Raw genomic sequence first — 20,943 nt, forward strand, 5'->3', positions numbered from 1 at the left:
ACCAAAAACACAATTTAATTTACTTCTGTCATATTTGGGTAGAGACAAAAGTTAATCTGAGTATCTACATGATTTAACAGCACTTTTGAGTTAAAACAACTTTTGTGATTTAGGGGGATTGGCCCTTTAAAAGGTAATATTTGTTTTGTCCTTGAAACTAAACAAAAATAACAAATTAATATATAAACTTGACGACTGTGCTTCATGACAGAGGATTGAAGCAGTTCTGTACTTGAACAACAGGTGGAGCTAACTCTCCAGTAGAGTCACTAACCCGCCATTACAATAGACGACGCCGACGAAGAAGAAGAAGAACCATAGCAACGCGATTAAACAGAAATGTCGGCCTCAGCTGCTGCAGCCTGGTTCTGTTCATTTCTCCTGTTTACCGCCGTCACTACCGACGAAAACACAACAAGCTACAACTTCAATACGACTGACTATCCCGAGCTGAACTTCACATACAGCTTTACGGACAGTTCTACAACATCACAGCCTGACTCCACCACCACAACACCGAGCTACAGCAGCACCGCGGACCCGCTTAGACCCACCGTCCCCGGCGACCCGCTGCCCGCCTCCGGCTACCTACTCACTCCTGTGACGGACGGTACGTTCCACCTGTAGCTCCCTGTTTGCTTCAAACTTTATTACAAAGCGTTATTTCTCAACCATATAATAACACAGTGAAGCGTACAGTCTGCTATTCCCCAGTCAGTTAGCTGCTGTGGGAACCAAACATGAGCCATGTGTCCGTATGTTTATCTGGTGCTAGTCAGCATATTTACAGATCTTAATGGAGTTTTTATCTAATGATCTGTTCTGGCAGTAAGCTGTATAACAGCCTTTACTCTTTGCATAGCACTATAGGGTGGATCAGGGCAATGTAGGACACGTTTTGCAAGTATGAGTCTATCAACACCTAATATCATTATGAAATCCCTGAGATGTTTCCTTGTTAAACCAGGAGCCATTTTTTAGATATTGTACTCAAAAGGAAAATGGCATATATATTAATGTTCCTTGTGTCAAATCATTTCAGAATTAGTACCTAGATTTAGTAATGTAACTTTTTTTAGGCTTAGAAATACTTTGATAAATACAAATCAGCCTTATCTGCCAAAACCTTCTGAAATGTGCATACCCATATTTGGTCATTTTATTTTGTCGGCCAACATGGTGTTTTGCTTTCTGCATCAGAAAGTGAAAAAAACGGTCGCCTGTATGTTCACATGCATATACTAGTTAGTTTTAAAATAACTGAATAGAACAAGTTTTCCAACATGTCCCATATGACCTTAATTCTCCCTACATTGTTTCACAAAAAAAAGAAAGCACAGACATACACATTATACAAATGCGTATAGGCTAGATTCTGTACGTCTAATATATATTATATACATATCATATAGACACATCAAAAGTATGTTTATTAAAACATAATTCCCAATCTTACACACATATGCCTATCCTAGATATGACCATGAGTGTAAAGACACATGCACATAGCCAGAACAACACATACAGACATGTAGCAGCCAATTATACATATTTCAATTCAGTTCAATTCAATGCCTTTATTGTCGTTGCACAGCAGCACAATGGAATTGTGTGTCCCCAGTGACTAATAACATAAAACAACATACAGTGTGACACATAAAAGAAACCATTGTTAAAAAAAGAGAATATCAGAATGGCAGTAATAAATATTGATGGAGTTATAAATAAGAGCAGTTGTAGCAGACTTAATTGCACATACCAGTACATTCGGAAAAAGTCTTGAAGTGCAAGATTTAATGGACCTGCATTGTTCCAGAGGACAGCAGTGTGAAGTGTGAGTGTCCTACAGTATACATAACACATCCTTCATATAGCCCAGAAGGTGAAGATAGCTTTTTTTAAGGATTATTTACTCAGCTGGGTCAAGTTTAAGACTAATGGATAATCAATCCGTATCCTGAGAAAGTCATTTTGAGTGTTTTTGTGTTTCTGTGTGTGTGTGTGTGTGTGTGTGTGTGTGTGTGTGTGTGTGTGTGTGTGTGTGTGTGTGTGTTCCAGTGTCCACGTTGTGCCCCTGCGACGAGCACAGGGATGTGTGTGACATCAGCTGCTGCTGTGACAGACAGTGTAGTGAGCAGGTAGCTCTGTTCACCAGCTGCTCAGTGAGCACTGTCAGGTGAGTCTGCTGGCTGCTGCAGAAGGAGCTGAACAATGCTGATAACTATACCATGCTTCCATTCACTGCAGGTCAGTAACACAGAGATACAGACAGGGGACAAATTAAAGGAACAACCTCAATAAATGTGTAGAGAAACATGCACAGTGCACTGCATGATACAATTAAGCAGTTAACATTCAAACATGCTCCTTGGTATGTGGGTCAGTGATAAATAAGGGTTGGTAAGATGATGAATTAATAAATCAGTTAAACTAGATTTAAAAGCAGCATCAGGTTTGTTAAAATGTACATTTAGTATTTTTGTTGGTTTTACATCATTTGAAATGACATTTGCACCATTTTTAACCAAAAGTAAGACTGAATGCTCCTGAAAATGTCAAATGGTGTAACCACAAAAGAATGATATATATTCAATATTTTATCACCTACGGTGTATTTAAGTGGACTTATACAAATAATTCAAGCATCAAATGAAAAGAAATAGTAGTATTTCCACATTTAAATGTTAAAGCATTGTGTCAATATTGAGCAGGACATATCCTAAAAACAAGCATTTTTTCTAAATAAGTTTTGAGAAATGATGTACAATTTGTTAAAAAAGCATAGTGATGCATTGCAAAAGTGAATCATGTTTATTCCACATTTTAGTTCAAATTAATTTTTCCTATATATAATCAGATTTTATGAAAAAAGGGTTGCATCACAATATTCGACCCATGTATAAAAATGCTGAGCAGACCCAGTTGATTCTGATTTTGTATCAAGACTGTAAAGCAAAGACTGTAGAATGAATACCAAGCAGCACTGAAGCTGTTCTGGTAACACATGGAGGCCCAACACCACTTTATAATCTGCCCCGTCTGTAATACTGTACTGAAGAAATAATAATAGTGTTAATAAGTAAGATCAGAACCTACACTGTCTTTAATACATTTCTGTCCCAATGATTTAGTCAGAAAGTTCTGATTTTACTGCAAACTCTCAAGTAAAAGCTGCTGATTCCTTAATGAAACGCTGGTAAGAAAAAAAAGTGAAGGAAAGATTAACTTTTATATTAATAGCTCATTTGTTAAATTGAGCATCATGGACATTTCCAGTAACAATGATGTCATACTCTTTAATTCTACTGTCAGTTTCTCTTTGAACAGAAACACACATTTCATTCACTTTAATAAAGTCACTAAAACTGAATAAAATACATTCAGACACTGCTAGAATTTCCAATTAAAAGCCTTCCAATAGAGGTAGGGATTATGCTTTACCTGCTGAAGGCTTTTAATGTGAAAATTGTGTTGAGTTTTATTGATGAAAAGGCAGAATGAAAGCAACATGAAAACACATGTACATACAGGCCTACTTCTCTTTGCTGTTTACACTCATTTCATTCAGTTCTACCTCAGTTTATATAACAGATTAGATTTGATCCACGGTTAAACAATACGATCACTAAACTATTAGATGACCTTCTGTTTCCATTATGTTAGGAGTGCCAGTGTCACCATTCATTCAGTGTTTCTTATATCTTTTTAAATGGAGATAAGAAATATCTACCGTCTTCCACTGAAAAACATGTTTTTCCTCTTGTTCCTTCAGTTGGAACATGTCACACACACACATATTCATTATACAAAGACACACATATGAAAGCAGATCATTTGACATGCTCAGAAACATGACTGGAGGGGATTTAAACACATCTGGCTCGTGTGTTTCCAGCGTCAACAAGCAGCTATGCAGCCGGGATGTGGCCTCCTACTCTTTAAGAATTAAGATAGACGGATACTCAGAGCTGCAGTCGTCTGTGAAGAAGGAGACTAACTCTGACATCTTCTGCATTCATTCACAGAACCGTAAGTCACACCCCAGATAGCAAAATTCTTTTGGCCCATATCTGGCCCACACCTGACATGTTCATCCGGCCCACATACAGCATGGAATGATGGCACTTGGGTGGTCCGCTCATGTTTGCCAAAAGTGGGCCATAACCAAGCCATCACAATGCCAGATGTCAACCGAAAACACACCAAATAAACCAGTTCGGCCAAGACTGGCCCAAATATGTTTCAACAAAGGTGGGCCAAGTATGTTTCCTTATATGTGGGCCTCTTTAGGCTCACATCCGGATTAGTCATTGCCATACTTGCCATATTTCGGCCAAAGATGGGCCATATTCGTTTTGTGATATTTGGCCCAAATGAATGGGTCAGTTTAGGTTCACGTCTGTTTTGTCCGGGCCAGAAGAATGCCTACAGTGCCGGATCATTGCCTCAAGTGGCCCACATTCGCATGCTATCTGGGACAGTATTTATGAGCAATCATATGAACATGAATATGAATAAAGCACCAAACAATCCAGAGAGATTCAGTTTATTATGATGTAAAGGAAAGCTTCAAATCAACCTGCATGTGTTTGGTATTTTGATTATAAAAATAACTAAAATCATTATTTCATTATTAAAACAGCTGATGATTAATTTTCTGTTGATCAACCAATCGTATAATAAACCAAGCTTTACTTAAATCTTCCACCAATTGCTCAATTCATAGATTTAAATTCATTTTAATGCTGAATTTAAAGGATAAGGCTGGTATTATTTTATCATTATACATGCATTATACAGCCGTGTGTGTGTGTGTGTGTGTGTGTGTGTGTGTGTGTGTCCAGGTTTCGATGGACTGTCTCACCCCTCGCCCGCTCTTCCAACCGACACCAACTTCGACTCCCTCTTTAAACAATTCTCCCAGTATTTTTTCGGCTCAGATGTAAGCGGCAGTTGGGAGTCAACCACAGAGCTCCGAGCCTCGTCTGGATACCAGGTGAGTCTCTGCTAACAATCTCTACCAACTGCTTCTTTCATCAGACGAGTGTGTGTGTGCTCATCCTCTGCTGATGCTGTGTTGGTTTCAGTATGGAGATGTGATGCTGACAGCAGGAGAGAGTGGACAGAGAGGAACCTTCTGGCTGCCAGCTGCTGCTCTCACTGCTGACTGTGTGGACAACAGTCCTGCAGGTACATACTGCTCACCTCAATGTGACACTATACTCAACTGTCAAATTACAAATAACAATAATATCATGTATCGCCATTATTTCTGAGACAATACATCATCCAATAAAGGTAGTTATTGTGACAGGTCTAATTATGAGTCAGTGCTAAAACAGCATCACAACTAGAAAAGGATCAGCAATCTAAAGTTTGCTTACATTAGCCACCATAAGCTAGTGAGGGTGTAGCAGCTACATCCATCAGTTTACTGAATGAAGCAACAGTGTGTTTTATTGCTCATTAATATAACGTTTCATTTGAAAACAATATCGAAATAATCTTTTATTTTAAAGTCATATATTCTTCCTTTAATGCTTCAACTTTAACCTTCCTGTTGTCCTTGAGTCAAGATAGGAAGGAAGAAGGAAGGAAAGGAGGGAGGAAGGGAGGAAGAAGGAAGGAAAGGAGGGAGGAAGGAAGGAGGGAAAGGAGGGAGGAAGAAGGAAGGAAGGAAGGAAGTAAAGAAAGAAAGGAGGACAGAGGAAACTCAACTCAACTTTATTTATAAAGCACTTTAAAACAACCACAGCTGAAACAAAGTGCTGTACATAAATACATAAAAACAACACAGGAAACGTAAAACAATTAACAGGAAATAAATACTAAGATAATTGTTTATTGTTTTTAAAACAAATTAAAAACAATAAAACAATAATTAAAATAAACAAACCATAAAACACTAAAACAGGAGCAGAGTCTCATGCTCGGTTGAAAGCCAAGGAATAAAAATGGGTTTTTGTCGAATATTTAAAGGAAGCTTGTTCCATAATTTAGGAGCAGCTACAGAAAAGGCTCTATCCCCTCTGAGCTTCCGCTTTGACCTCGGTACCTCAAGGAGCAGCAGATCAGCTGACCTGAGGCACCGAGCAGGAGCGTGGGGGTGAAGGAGCTCGGAGAGGTAGAGCGGGGCCAGTCCATTTAAAGATTTAAAAACAAATAAAAGAATCTTAAAATGGTGCACAGGTAGCCAGTGGAGGGAGGCCAGGATGGGCGTTATGTGCTCCCTCTTACGTACTCCAGTTAAGAGGCGAGCGGCTGCATTTTGCACCAACTGGAGACGTGCGAGGGAGGACTGACTGACTCCAAAATAAAGTGCATTACAGTAATCCAGCCGAGATGTGATGAAGGCATGGATTACTGTTTCAAAGTGCTGTAGTGTGAGGAAGGGCTTTACTTTTGCCAGCTGCCTAATGTGAAAAAAGCTGGACTTCACCACAGCACTAATTTGCCGATCCAATTTAAAATCACTGTCCATCTTAAAACCCAAATTTGAGACTGTTGACTTAAAATAATCTGCCAAAGGACCCAAGTCAAATGGAGGGGGTTCACAAAGGCCACTGGGACCAAACACCATCACTTCTGTTTTTTTCTCATTAAAGTTAAGGAAGTTCAAAGCCATCCAGGCTTTGATGTCTTCAAGACATGCCAGAAGTGGTGTTAGGGAGAAAGCGTTTCTTTTTTTCAGTGGCACATATATCTGACTGTCGTCAGCATAAAAGTGAAAAGAGATGCCATGCTTTCTTAGGATGGAGCCCAGTGGCAGTAAATACAGCGAGTAGAGCAGGGGCCCTAAGACCGACCCCTGTGGAACCCCATACGGCAGTGGAGCAGAGCTGGACTCTGAAGTTCCAAGGCTCACACTCATGGTTCTGTCAGCCAGATAGGATCTGATCCAGTCCAGCGCAGTACCACAGATACCCACTAGGTGGCTTAGCCGAGCCACTAGGGTGTTGTGGTCCACTGTATCAAAGGCCGCTGTTAGGTCCAACAGGACAAGAATGACATGGTCACCAGAGTCATTTGTTGGTGCTGTGCAGGGTTTTGAAGCCTGACTGAAAGACCTCCAGGACATTGTGCTCATCCAGAAATGACTGTAGCTGGGCATGAACAATTTTCTCCAATAATTTAGATATAAAGGGCAGCTTGGAGATGGGCCTAAAATTGGCCAGCATGCTGCAGTCAAGGCCAGGTTTTTTAAGTAGCGGCTGCATGTTTAAAACTTAGGGGAAAGAAGGAAGGGAGGAAGGTAGGGGGAGGAAAGGAAGAGAGAGGGAGGGAGGAAGGACAGACGGAAAGAAGGAAGGGAGGAAGGAAAGGAGGGAGGAAGAAAGGAAAGAAGGAAGGAAGGGAGGAAGGTAGGGAGAGGAAAGAAAGAAAGAAGAAGGAGGGAGGGAGGGAGGACAGACGGAAAGAAGGAAGGGAGGAAAGAAGGAACAGTCAAAACAGACGAGGATGACACAAAGGTTAAGTATAAACGGCACTAAGATCTCACATGAATGATTTTATTGTGTTTACCTACATCTCCAGTATGTCACAAATAATCACAAGAAGAGTCCAAATGCTTCATGTACACAGAGCTTGTATTCAGTAACTAATGGATTATTTGAATGAAAAAAGCCCAGCAGTGAATCTAATAAAATCCTACATCAACACTTCAGCAGTGTTCTAAGTGTAAAGCAGTCAGTGTAGAGAAGAGGTGACATGTTTATGATAATAGCTGCAGAGGTTACTGAGGAACATGTGAGGTGACTGCTGTCATGTGACATTTCACTACAAACACGGTCCAAGGTGCAACACACATAAAAGTCCTTCTGCTCACTAATGAAAGGAGTCTGAGCTCTAAGTCACTAACCACACGCTTCTGTCTCAATCTTAAAGGACTAAAGACAAAGCTCTTTTGTGAACTCCTCCACACTCGATGGACTGATCTAAAACAAAACTCTCAGATGTTCATCACTTTTACAACTGTACTATTATAATTCATTATTCACAGTTGGTTCAGAATGAAACAGTCCAGGTAGAGAACACATCAGTCCTGTCCTGGCTGCTCGTCTGTTATAGAATTCAATTTAAGATTTTACTCAGAACTTTCAAATCCATACATGGTCTATCTCTGCTTTCTATTTCACAACTCTTCACACCTTACTCTGTGCTGAGATCCCTCACATCAGAAAATCAGACGTTGTTAAAAGGTTCAGGCTTAAAAACTAAGTGAAGTCATGCTTTTATTGTTGTAGCTTCAATGCTGTGGAACAAACAAAAGATCAGCTGAGTTAGTGCCTCATTATAAAAACCCACCTGTAAAGACATTTCAGAGATTTTTGTAATATTATATAATTTCTGCATTTTGTTGTTTTATTTATTGTTTAATGTTTCACCTATTCATGCTTGATTATTGTTGTTATTGTGTTTTTATGTATGTTATTCTGTTTAGATTGTATTGTGTGACGCACCTTGAAACTTCAGTTTGGAAAGGTGCTATAGAAATAAAGCTTATTAGTATCATTTTTTATTATTATTATTATTATTATTATTAGTAGTAGTAGTAGTGTTAGTATTAGTATCACTTTGAGTAAAAGCACATGCTAAATGAATTTTATTGAAAAAAGTGAAACACAGTGCAGGCTGGGAATTAGTGTGGTTTAACTTCAGTACTTTCAGAGGTGCAGCATGGAGATAATTCTTCACATTTAGATTATTTCATTATTCTGTGCTGTATTTTTTACTCTGCATCAGTTAAACTTCCAACTGATTTAAAACTGAAGTATGGCACATTAAAAGAGCAGCTATAAGATATATATACAATTTAAGAAATAAGGGTTTTCTGTCATCTTATTTTCTTATCATTTGCTATCTCTGTTAGTAATTAGTGTTTTTTGTCTCTGCTTGTGTCCCAGCGTTCCTGAAGGAGCAGAGCAGCCGGTGTTCCCGCCGTGTGGACCTGGAGCAGGACTGCAGCACTCTGCCAGCTCTCAGCATGGACACATACACTGACCTCCAGCTGCTTGCTGTGAGTCCCACCTTCACTATGATACACACTGTGCATCCTGTCAAAATAAAAGTCCACGCTCAAACACACTCAGGTACTATCAGTGTGAGAGGTTTAATGCACTGCAGGAGTCATGCTGTGATTAAAGGGGCAAAAATGTTAGGTTCTTATGTCTTCTCCTTCAATTGTTCCTGTTCCTTTACATTATTTTATTTGATAAGCAAATGTAGGTCATTTGTATGTTGGTAGATATATTAGTTTTTGTGTTGGATGTTTAAAACACTAACAAACTCTACAAAAAGGATGAGCTGATGTTAATTTAAATATTTTAAATAATTTCTGTTTTTTTTACTCTACAGGGGAAGAACAAAGATGCAGAAGTGAGTATGCCTACTATTTTTTTAAACAGAAATCACAACAAATTTAAAAAAACTCAATATGTTATGGACAAAATGTGTTGGCCATTTTGTTTGACTATTACCAATTGATTGATGAACTGAGAGCATAATTGTCTAATTCATTCATAGAAGCACAAGTTAAATGGTGCAAACTTAATGCAGTACATTCAATACAAAATAATGCATTTCTTTTAGTGTATATAGCAGCTATATACATAGTATATTTCACACTTAAAAGACACTTCCCTAGATTAAGATTAGGTGCAGAACTGAGCCTCCAGATCCCATAATGCCATCCCAGCTCAGTGCCAGCTGAGAGGAAGAGTTAGAACATGAAGGTGCAGTTAAATACTTTACAATGATCAGGGAACTACATGAAAGTCTCTGTACTGGCCAACACAGCCTCTACCTAATCAGGAAATGTAGCAAGGTAGTGCTGCTTTTGCAAGAAGAATAGTCAAACCACCCAAAAAAACACGTCGTCTTTGAACTTACCACACAGTGAAATAAGTCTGAGGTTAACTTTAGCAACGCAGAGACAGGACCATGACTTCCCTCTCTCACAACTTTATGTCCATTTCCCAAGAAGAAGGAAGTTATTGTCACACTGGCACTGATGACACACACCTACACCTACACCTACTATTCAGAGTTTAAATGTGTGTGTGTGTGTGTGTGTGTTTCTTCTGGCTTCCAAACTTCTACCTTTGGCACAACCAATCAACTCTCTGAAATGTAATTGACACGTCATCAGTGATCATCATGTCAATCAATCAATCAATCAATCAATCAATCAAACTGTAGTTTAACGTAGTTGAAGGTGCTTCACAGTTGATTGACCAGCTGATAATAAGACAGAACAATTGACACCATAAAGAAAAGGGAAAAAAATGATGAGGGAACTAATAAAAAGAAATTAAAAAGAAAGAAAACTGATAAAATGCATGCAAGAGAAATAAAACATTAAAACATGAGCGGAAATAAAAAATAAAAAAGTTCATTTAAAAATAAAAAAAAGTTAAAATAGATTGAAAAGACAAAACAAAAGTAAAAATGAAATTTAAAAAAGTAACATAAAAGCTCAACCAAAACTATGTTTAAAAGAGATTAAAAGACAAAAGAATCATGAATAAAATCAATAAGATCAAACTTATAGAATGATAATAATAAAATAAAACAACATAAAATAAAGTAGAACAACTTTACAAACATCAAAACCAATAGAATAAAAAGATAGTTCTTAATCAAAAGCCAGGCTGCTTTTATGTCACATATATTATTATTATAAACCTGTGTAAAGCTTTCATTGAATATGTGCTTTATTTTGCAGATAATGACATCAAAAATATTAATATAACAATGCTGCCAATAATAAAAATAGGCATATAGTGCCCTGTGGTAGATTATATAATAATGTGCAAGTTTAAAGTCTGAGCATATAAACCAGTGGCTGTGTGTAAAATATGAACAAACACTGCATGCTGTGACGGTTAAAAAAAAGAATGTTAAACATGTGTTTGAGTGATGTGTGTGTGTGTGTGTGTGTGTGTGTGTGTGTGTGTGTGTGTGTGTGTGTGTGTGTGTGTGTGTGTGTGTGTGTGTGTGTGTGTGTGTGTGTGTGTGTGTGGAGGTTGTTCCTGTGCTGCTGGTTTCAGTGGTCCTACAGTCTCTAGAAGGGACTCAGACTGAGCTGCAGATGAGTGGAGGAGAAAGCTTGAGCCCTGCTCTGCTGATGCCAGACGTCTGTGCTAACGTGGTGCTGAAGGTGAGGACACATGGGACTAAAACCTCCTGCAAATACACCAAGTCATTGTTGGACCAATCAGGTATTTTGTCCCCTCAGGTTGTCTATGTGATGAAGTACAGTCCAGATGGACAGCTAGTGGATGTGATGGTGTCTCTGGTGCTTGGGTTTGTCCAGAGCACAGCGCTGCCTCTAGAACAGGAGTTTCATATCACATTTATCCAGGTAGAGTCACTCAACATACTACTTTCTATTAAACACTTACTTTATCTACTTTTATTAGATTGTTTAATATACAAGTACATTCTACTGCTAAGTTTCTCAGTTGCCCTCCAATCAAAAATGTGAGATTTAGTTGAAAGCCAAAAACAAAGCTTGTAAGTTAGTACATTGACTGAAGTGTTGTGTAAAAGCCTTCATACTATACTCATACAGTACATTCTGTGTCTGAACTATGGAGAGTCTTAATATACTTCTGGCCATGGAGTTTGCAAGATCCAGAAGGATTTAAATTTGCCCATTTCATAATATTTTCAGAAAGCTACTAGATACTAAAAGCTAAAAGTCTTGTGAATGTAAAAGTAAAGTTCTGATTAAACAAAAAATGTTCTGCATGTTTTATTATTGAGACTCTATGTAAGTCATATACTGTGTCTGTGTGTGTGTGCGTGTGTGTGTGTGCGTGTGTGTGTGTGTGTGTGTGTGTGTGTGTGTGTGTGTGTGTGTGTGTGTGTGTGCGTGTGTGTGCGTGTGTGTGCGTGTGTGAGCGTGTGTTGAACAGGACGACGGTGAGGACGTGTCTGTCCACTACAGTGGAAATCCAGGTTATGTGGTTGGACTGCCGCTTGTTTCTGGACAAAAAACTGCAGAATATCCTTTACCTGCCTGACAGAACAGTGAGTTTTGAATGAGGCAGCAGCAGTAGTGTAGTCTGATGTGCTACATGTCCTAGCATTTGTCCTTAACAGTCTTCCTCACTGGGATTGTGAGGAGCGTTGACCCCAGAGGCACACTGTCTCTTCTCCACAGCTCTGTAGACCAGGACTGTCTGCAGGGTCCACATCAGCGCTCCCCCCTCCTGTTCGGTGTGGACTCCGTGTCCGGCTGCACATTAAGGCAGGACATCCTCACACTCAACACATTTCACTCAGTCTATTGTCTCAGTCAGATGTACATGATGTTGACTTGTCTTGTCCCTGCAGACTGGAGGATGCTGCTAACTGCTCCGTGGTGTCACAGGTGCTTCTGGATGTCCTGAGAGGACCAAACTATCCTCAGTATGTGGCTGCCTTTGGAAACTCTCCATTAAACAATCCTCTGGACTGGCTATCCATCAAGAGCAGCTTTAGTCCTGGGGTAAGCACTGATTATATACCAACACAGTAGAAAATAGTCTCAGGTCAATTTAAGCTACAATAATAATCATTTGGAGTCTGGACATCAAGTCTATGTTAATACAGCTGTGACTTGAAGTCTGTCCTTTGAAGTCATAGGAATTGAGTTTCCACTACTGTGTCTGTATTTATCAAACTGAACTATTTACACTTAAGAACCAACTAATGCATAAAAATGTTCTTCAGATAGTCAGAGCTATGGATTGACCATACATCCTTATGTGCCATTTAGTACATAGTTTAAAAATCCATGCAAAAATCCATGCATTACTCAGTGGTATGTTCTTCATTCTTCAAATACTAATTAGAATGACTTCATTTTTATTATTTTTTAAGTGTCTGGGGTGAAAAAAGAAGTTAACAAGATTAAGATGCTTAGAAAAGGATCAAATCAGTGCTGGATATACTGTATACACATACAATAATATTGTATATAAATATCAAAATGTTAGCATCTTGAAACACTAGTGTTGAACCCACTGATGTTCTTCTTCTATTCTTCATGATACTGCCTCAGCTATCTGATTATTCATCATGAGTGATATTAAGTCTAATCAGACAATAAATAGAGCTTCTGTACTGCAGTTGTCTACTCTGAACAAACTCATCACATTTCTGCAGCTCTCTGACATTTAACATTTATAATATATTGCATACTACTTATTTAGACTTTAAATACTACTTTAAATCAAAGTTAATGTTTCTACAGTTAATAACCAGTAAGCAAACTTGTTGTGAGGCTACAGTACAACAGTATGTGTTTCATTTACAGGAAGGACAGAGTTGCAACATCCCATTGTCACATCATTTAGAAATTGAATGGACCAAATACGGATCATTGCTGAATCCCCAAGCTCAGGTTGTGAGCATCAAAGAAGTCATCCAAACCAACACCAGCAGTCTGGTAAGACTTCAACTTACTGTTGTATGCTTCAAACAAACTGCTGAGCAGGTGGTGCACAGTGGAAACAGCTGCATGCCGCTGCTGCTGCTGCTGCTGCTGCTGCTGGACAGCAGGCTGATAAGAGCAGTGAGAGTGAAACAAAAGGGTGGCAGAGAATGAGACAATCACTTTGTGTGAGGCATGCTGAGGCTTTTAGGAACAAACTAAAGACATGCAGGTTTCTTTATGTTGGAAATCTATAAGTGTCTAACTATTTCTACTGTGTGTGTGTGTGTGTGTGTGTGTGTCAGGACCTGCTGACCAGTGGCAGCAGTCTTGTGTCAATCAGGAGCTCCGTGTCCTTCGTACCGGTGTCTGCTGCTGCTCTTCCTGGTTTCAGAGCTGCACCAACCATTGACGCCAAACTACCATTTGACTTCTTCTTCCCTTTTGTGTGATGTGTAACCTTTACCGTACAGATCAGCCTGTCTGTGTGATCTATCTATTGTATATTGTGTGAATAATGTAAATAGATTTTTGATAAGATTATTGAACTTTTTTTTAAATAAATGAAACCACTTCATTTATTTGAATCTCATGTTTTACACATCATACAGTCCTTTTAAATGCCACTCAACAAGATGTCAATTTAGTTTTATGTACATGTTATCAGTCAAGGAAGGTTTCAGATATTTACAAGCAAATAAAGGTCATGACCATATAGCTTTATGGAGTTATGCCCTGTAGTACACTCATGAAATTCATGTGTAAATTAACTGCTTTCTATCACTACTACAATAACAGCAAACCTGGATATGGATGGACTAGTTCATAACAAATATATAAAAAGGTCATTTCTCTGCAGTGAGTACAACTGGAAACACGTAGAAGGGACCTTGAAATAAGGTCGACAGTAAAGGATTATCATTGAATGTACAGTCTGATATTTAAAAAAAAAAATGGTGCATAAAGGTACATGATAGAAATCATATTAAACAGTAGCTCCACAAAAGTTAGCTTGTTGATTCAGAAGTCGATGTTGTTCTTCTTGAGGAGGGCTTGAAGTTTCTGGTTCTCTTGTTCCTGAGACACAGAGAGAAAAGAGTTGGTTTGTTTGATGGACCCGAGTCATCATAGAACACTGTTCTGTCATGATCATTTTATTTGGACATACATACATATATATATATATATATATATATATAGTCTCAGAAATTATCGTGATAAATGATATTATTGTCATTTGAAGATCATTTTATACCACTGATATAATGATAATATAACAACATGATATATCTTAGCTGCTAATGTGAAGTGTGGCAATATTGAGGTAACAAAAAAGATGAATGTCATGTCCATGTGTCATATGATAAGTCCATATATAAACATGATGTTGATAATTACATTATTGTACGATAAGTCAATAACGCTATTATTGTAAGCTATTTTTAGCAACGTTGCTTCATTGTGAGGTCGGCGATGTCGTCATAATTCCTCAATATCTTGCCACATATCTGGAGCAAAAACATGAGTATTCTTCCCCACGCTATCTCAGTGAATCTGGACCTTTGTGTTTTAACATCTGACTCAATATGAAGACAGAAAGAAGTACCAGTTTATCATTGCGCTCCTGCAGCTCTGTGACTCTTTTGACCAGGTGATCGTAGCTCTCCTTCAGCTTGTGGATCTGCTGGTGTGCTCGGGTCTTCACTGACACCAGGATCCCTACAACACATTCAAACACAGTCAACCATACATGTTACAAGTATTGTAACGTGAGGGTTCCATAGGTGGTATTTGGACACTCTTCATGAGAGAAAACAGCAGGATGGAGACAGATGACTTTTAGGCAGAACTTTACTGTAGCTCCCGGCATCAGAATACAACAACAACCACTTCCTTATCTCTCACCCCCAGGTGACTAACCCCACCAATCAGAGGCCAGGAACGACTTAGACATAGACAAATGTAACTGTAATGAGGTAAAACCACAGAAATAGATTCAAGAGACTATCTTAACTGTTTCAAAAGATGCTGGTGTTACTATCTGAATCTGTAAATCTGTAAATACTAAATCACAAATATATAACTACTTAACTGCATCAACATTGTCAATATATTGCTGGTAAATTAACTCAAATTAAATCTTACAGTATTATACTGACTTCTAAAACACTTCTATTCTACATTTTCCTTGTAAACTCAATGGAAGCCTTGAAGTCCCCTTCCACTCAAAAATGTTTGACACTAGAAGCCTGTTTCCATAATTATCTGTTTAAAGTGGAAAGTTTCTCTGAGCTCATTTTAAATCTAATTTTAAGGGGCAGGATTTGTGACATCACAACTAGTTTGGAGCCAATCCTGATCCAATATTCAACCTAGGTGTATTGTAGAAACTTAGGAAATTCAATATATTTGATGACAGATGCCATTCTAGGATTTTACCAAAATAATTTACCTTTTATTATGGAAAGACTATCAGACAAATGATGTATAATTAGTAGACATATCTGGAGGGGATCACAGTATATAGATAGCAACCCTGTTGAACTGACACTGGGACCTGACTACTATCATTCGAGTCAGTGCCTAGAGGTCTATTGTTTCTTATCTGTCTGTAGTCTATATTGATGATGATAATTGTTGAATATTTGTCAACTGTTAATATTCTGCAGCTATTTAAGAACCCAAAATTTAATTATTTAGCTTTTAGCAAGCGATGGTATGGTTGGTATAGATATAGGTATAGATGTGTCCTACTTCACTCTCCCATTCTTAGTGCTTGTACACTGGCAGCTTCAAGTTTCTACATCTCACTTGTGTAAGCTAGTATTAGACGAGGTTGTGATGTCACAATAGTACTCATAGTACATGTCTTAAACTGATATTTGAGGTTGCTCTGAGATACAGTATGCCAGTGGTCTCCAACCCTGCTCCCGGAGGTCTATTGCACACCTGACTTTAATATGAACTCGTTATCAAGCAGCTGAAGCTTTTCAATGCGCTTGATAACGAGTTAATATTAGAATCAGGTGTGTGAGATACTTAAAACTTGCAGGACAGTAGCTCTCCAGGAGCCGGGTTGGAGACCACTACAGTATGATAAAGTCACTGTATGTGTCTACTCGTGAGTAAATACCAGGACTATCAATGACTCTATATTTAATGTGATGCTCTGTACCAACAGGACAATATACTCAAGGTAGGTACTATCTACATTTTTTGCTAATTATTAATATTTATCTGAGTTATCTGAGTGTTCCCTTGTTTGAAAGAAATATGTGTTATGCAATTTGCACAGTTTGACACAACAGGTGACCCAACTAGTGCACAAAGTACCAGGAACTGTGTTTTCAGACGAGTATGATCTAATGCAACATCAAAAATGAGCATAGATTGTTAAAAACTAGAGGTTATACACTTAATACAGCTTATATTTACACAAGCCTTTTTGTATTTAAATGCATCTCTCTGCACTGCTGTTCCTGTTCCTGTTATTTTGTCCGCACCCTGTACACACTTTTAATCCAATGAATGTTACCGTTGATAATTCTGGCCACCCTCCATAGTCGCAGGAGGATGAGGAGGTTCATCCCAGCAAAGGCGTCCTCATGGAAGATGAAAACCACGTCCAACACGAAGGACACCACCACAATCGCACCATCAAACACCTCGAATTTATGATGGAAGAACTCCAGGCGATACGCAAACAGCTTCCCAAGCAGCTCAATCATGAAGAAAGTGAGAAGAGCCAGACTCAGGTAGTGAAACACCTGCCAAGGACAGTAAGTCATATAAAAAGGTATTGATAATAACTGTTTTCTTGCAGTAAGTGGACAAATCTTTTGTCTCACCTCAGCAGCAATGCTTTCATGTCCATCGATAATTTCCAGATCAATAAGCAGCTCGGCCAGCACAAACAAGGCATCCAGAACGACCAAACACACCACCACTACCTGAAAGCAAAGTCACACAATATGTAGATGACACCTCCTTTTATACACCTTACAGCAGCTCTCTTTACAAACATGAATCAATCAGACAGGCAACATGGGCAAACATTCACTGGTTCCAGATTCTCAAATGTGAGGACTGACTATCTCTAACTGTTTTATATTGACTATCTTTAGGATTTGGACTGTTGCACAAACAAAACAAGCTCTCAGGAGACATCACTTTGGACTTTTGGAAATTGTGATGTCTGTTTTTCACTATTTTCTCACACTTTACTGAGTCAAGCATGAATAAAAATGCCAAACATTAATTGGTTCCAGCTTTTAAAATCTGTCTCTCTCTGGTGTAAATCACTGCTAATTGACTTTCTTCGGGATTTGGACTGTGCACAAAAACAACAAGCAAAACAAGCTCTTAGAAGACATCACCTTGGACTTTTGGAAATTGTGATGTCTGTTTTTCACTAATTTCTGACACTTTATTAAGTCACAAAGTTGGTATATGCACACATCTGGAACAAAAAAACAGGTGCTGGACCAAAGAACAAAAGTAAGAACCAAAGAACCCATTGCAGGTATAGTTTGATGGGATATCAAGAGTATCCCATTAAAGCATTGGGAGCTACAGTGTGTAGACTGTCTTCAAACTTTATTAAGTCATACAAGAATAAAAATAATCAACGGTATCAATTTGGAGAATAATTAATTTTTTTAATGGATCTGTGAGAGTTCTGTGCCGACAGCGTACCTGGAACCGGTCTGAGCTGTACAGCCTCCGCAGAGCATCTCTGAAAGTCACTGTTTCTGGAAACTGGCCGGTGGCTGGACTCAACTCCTCGCTGGCCACATGCAGCTCTTCTTCCTCCAAATGGACCGGCTGATCATCACCCACAGTGGTGAAATATCTCAGGTACTTCGCCATGACAGCAGGTTCCACAAAAGGAGAGGACCACGTCCCACCTCAGCTCACTTCAGAGGGAAGAACATGAAGTTTGCATTTAAATTCAAAGTTGTTTCAAATCCCAACAGTTTCTTTATCTAACTTAATAAACTGCAATGTAGGCAAAGGTAGTTACTCCAGGAAATCCTATGCTGGCTGTGCCACTTGACAGGAGTGAAAGTATTTGATGACTAAAGCAGGCCAGTAACAGCCAGAGCAAAGCTTTTTTTCTTCTTTTTTTAACACTGAGCTGTGCAATATCATGTCAGCATCTGGACAGATTTCTCCATGTGTTTGACAATCTGACTTCACTTCTCCTTTTTTCAGGGTTGCAAAATGTTATTGAGAAAGCAAACCAGCTCATTCTGGTGTGAGAAGTATAATAAATATAACCCAAGAGCTACTAAATCATGAGACTGTTTGCAGTGTGGTGGAAAAAAAAACATCCACCAAACATCAGCATGATGCATCCTTGTTGACCTGTGCAAAAAAAAGAAATCATTAAACATAAAACAGACATCAGAACCGAACTACTAAATTTACTATCCTGCCAACTTTTCATCTTAAAAAGACGGGTTAAATATTAAGTGACAGGCAGCAGATGTGAGAAGTGTAAACGTTACAGATGTTGAACCAAACAGAAGAACACATGTGGGAAAACTTACAAATAATGCGTCACTTTTCTTAACAGATTTCTGCGGAAATCAGCTGAAACAGTCTGCGTGGACAAACTGTTTCTGTCTGTTTAGCTGTTAGCAGTTGTTCAGGGGTCACAGCTGGCCAAACTCGTGATAAAAACATCCGTTTGTTGTGATTTTGCCAAGCAGGCATTTTTGAGTGTTACTTTAACGCAGCTGCGAGTATCCTGAGCTTCAGATTAAACACGACAGATGTAAAGTCCTTACTTTCTATTAGAGATGAAATAACTTACCCCTTTTCCTCCACTTTTCCCTGCAGAAGTTAAACACGCTCCTCTCCTCTGAGAAAAAACTCTTGATCTCTGTTCACTTGAGAGAAACTCCTCCTCCAAACCAAACCCCGTTCACTTCTTCGCATCAAAGTGCATTATTAATCTGACGCTTTATGACTTGCTTGGGAAAGGAAATGTTCACACTGCTGTCAGTTAGGATAGAAGAACATTCAGGACTCTCCACTTAATTCACACACTGTTTATAAGTAGGTTACATTGTTTCCAACAAAACCCACTAAACGTCAGACTTTGGCTTGCATTTCTAAATCTTATTGAAATATGTTGATATAAATGCTTCTTGGTTGATTATATGCCAGCCGAATTAAAGTGCTGAGACTAACCTATTTCAACAAGGTCAGGGTTAACGGGCTCAGAGTACAGGTATATGTTGGCAGGGCGAATACCTTTTAAATATACTTATTTGTGGACGGAGTTTGGTTTGATATAACGGAACTGCCCCTTATGAGCGTTTTCCTAAAAGGAGGGTTTTTTTTTTGGGGGGGGGGGGGGTGCGTCTTTCAAGTCTGCGTGACAGCAAGCACTTAAAATTTAGTTTCATGACCATTAGTTTTAAAATACATTTAAACTGTCCTGCTATAATGTTTTTGAGATTATGTTTGGTGCGATTTTGGCCGTAAGGGTTAAATGTAAGATACATAAATAACCCAAATTATATTAAACTTTAAATCTGAACTATTATGATACATATATATATATATATAACACAACAGTAATAATTGTGTGTTTTCAGCTTACCATGTGTACAACGTATCGATGTGTCAGTTTAGTGTAATTCTATGTGACACTGGTCAGTTGTGTAACCAGTTACACTCAGCTGTGTGTTTCTCAGCTGGAGCTCAAACGCCTCCTTACACCACACTGCCCCCTACTGGCTCCAGCTAAACGTTACACAGCTTAAATACAGTATCAAGTAGCCTCATCTGTCTCTGTTTATCTATTTGTCTATCTGTCTATCATTCTATCTGTCTGTCTGGACAATGCTGACACTTGTTTTAAAAATAGTTTTGCATGTATCTTAAGGTGTGTTTGTGTCTAAGCTGCTCCACTGCAACCTCCAACAATGTTTTTTGATGTTTTATTTGAAGCATCAGTCAGGTTCTTTCAGGTTAAAGGTTGGATCATTGGCAAGTCGAGTCGAGCTGAGTAGTGCTAGAACTATATAGTGGAAAAGCCCCATTAGTCAGTAGAGAGATTATTTTGTTTCCTCCTTTCTGTTTTCTTCTCCTGTGATCAGATTTACTTCTGTCACCACTCTCTACTCTTCTACAGAATTCCTCTTCTGTTGAGACCAAATGTGATCAACCTTTTGCTTGACATTACTGTATGATAATCTCACTAGCATCAAGCACAATTGGAATTTTAATATCAGTAATTTCCCTATTCATTTCAACTTTCCTTTTGATTTGATTTACCTTTACTGGGTTTCTGGTACACCATTAAATTGCATAATGCTGTAGTGCACAGCATTATGAAATCATCTGAAAACTCATCTGAAACTGCTCTTCATATGACTTTTGATGATTGTGTAAGTGTGTGTGTGTGTGTACACAGATATGAAGTTTAGTTCCTGCCCGCAAACTGAAACCAGTTGGACTGCATTCTTTGACAGCTCAGATATCACATGACAATTAGACCTGTACATTGT

At 38.7% G+C, this 20,943-nt stretch overlaps 2 protein-coding genes across 3 annotated transcripts; one reads left to right on the forward strand and one right to left on the reverse strand.

Annotated features, from left to right (window-relative positions):
• The first annotated feature begins 339 nt into the window (after positions 1–339).
• On the forward strand, positions 340–13,873 carry LOC128363471 (tectonic-1-like). The gene is made up of 14 exons (XM_053324472.1): positions 340–610; positions 2,059–2,176; positions 3,896–4,029; positions 4,845–4,996; positions 5,088–5,190; positions 8,904–9,016; positions 9,355–9,375; positions 11,024–11,158; positions 11,237–11,362; positions 11,919–12,007; positions 12,116–12,253; positions 12,340–12,493; positions 13,304–13,435; positions 13,726–13,873. Exons 1-14 carry the CDS (start codon positions 340–342, stop codon positions 13,870–13,872), a joined length of 1,833 nt encoding a protein of 610 aa, XP_053180447.1. The 3' UTR covers position 13,873.
• Positions 13,874–13,997: 124 nt separating this feature from the next.
• Positions 13,998–19,310, reverse strand: hvcn1 (hydrogen voltage-gated channel 1). 2 transcript variants are annotated; one of them, XM_053324509.1, is made up of 6 exons: positions 19,239–19,310; positions 18,116–18,336; positions 17,269–17,370; positions 16,956–17,187; positions 15,027–15,139; positions 13,998–14,497 (listed from the first exon to the last, which is right to left on the reverse strand). In XM_053324509.1, the coding sequence occupies exons 2-6, from the start codon at positions 18,287–18,289 to the stop codon at positions 14,441–14,443; spliced, it is 678 nt and encodes a 225-aa protein (XP_053180484.1). In that variant the 5' UTR covers positions 18,290–18,336; positions 19,239–19,310; the 3' UTR covers positions 13,998–14,440. The 2 variants fall into 2 exon arrangements, with proteins under 2 accessions (XP_053180484.1, XP_053180483.1); XM_053324508.1 differs by lacking the exon at positions 19,239–19,310 and having other exon boundaries at positions 18,116–18,503.
• Positions 19,311–20,943: the final 1,633 nt, after the last annotated feature.

The sequence above is a fragment of the Scomber japonicus genome, chromosome 8 (assembly GCF_027409825.1).
Source record: "Scomber japonicus isolate fScoJap1 chromosome 8, fScoJap1.pri, whole genome shotgun sequence".
Classification (NCBI taxonomy): domain Eukaryota; kingdom Metazoa; phylum Chordata; class Actinopteri; order Scombriformes; family Scombridae; genus Scomber; species Scomber japonicus.

What these genes read in the sequence shown, in the direction of transcription:
- LOC128363471 (XM_053324472.1), top strand. Translation starts at nt 340, where the DNA reads ATGTCGGCCTCAGCTGCTGCAGCCTGGTTCTGTTCATTTCTCCTGTTT. An exon ending in TGTGGACAACAGTCCTGCAG is followed by an intron (nt 5,191 to 8,903) that starts GTACATACTGCT and finishes CTTGTGTCCCAG; the next exon opens with CGTTCCTGAAGGAGCAGAGC. An exon ending in AAACCAACACCAGCAGTCTG is followed by an intron (nt 13,436 to 13,725) that starts GTAAGACTTCAA and finishes TGTGTGTGTCAG; the next exon opens with GACCTGCTGACCAGTGGCAG.
- hvcn1 (XM_053324509.1), bottom strand. Translation starts at nt 18,289, where the DNA reads ATGGCGAAGTACCTGAGATATTTCACCACTGTGGGTGATGATCAGCCG. An exon ending in ACAGCTCAGACCGGTTCCAG is followed by an intron (nt 17,371 to 18,115) that starts GTACGCTGTCGG and finishes CTTTGCTTTCAG; the next exon opens with GTAGTGGTGGTGTGTTTGGT. An exon ending in GGTGGCCAGAATTATCAACG is followed by an intron (nt 15,140 to 16,955) that starts GTAACATTCATT and finishes AATGTGTTGTAG; the next exon opens with GGATCCTGGTGTCAGTGAAG.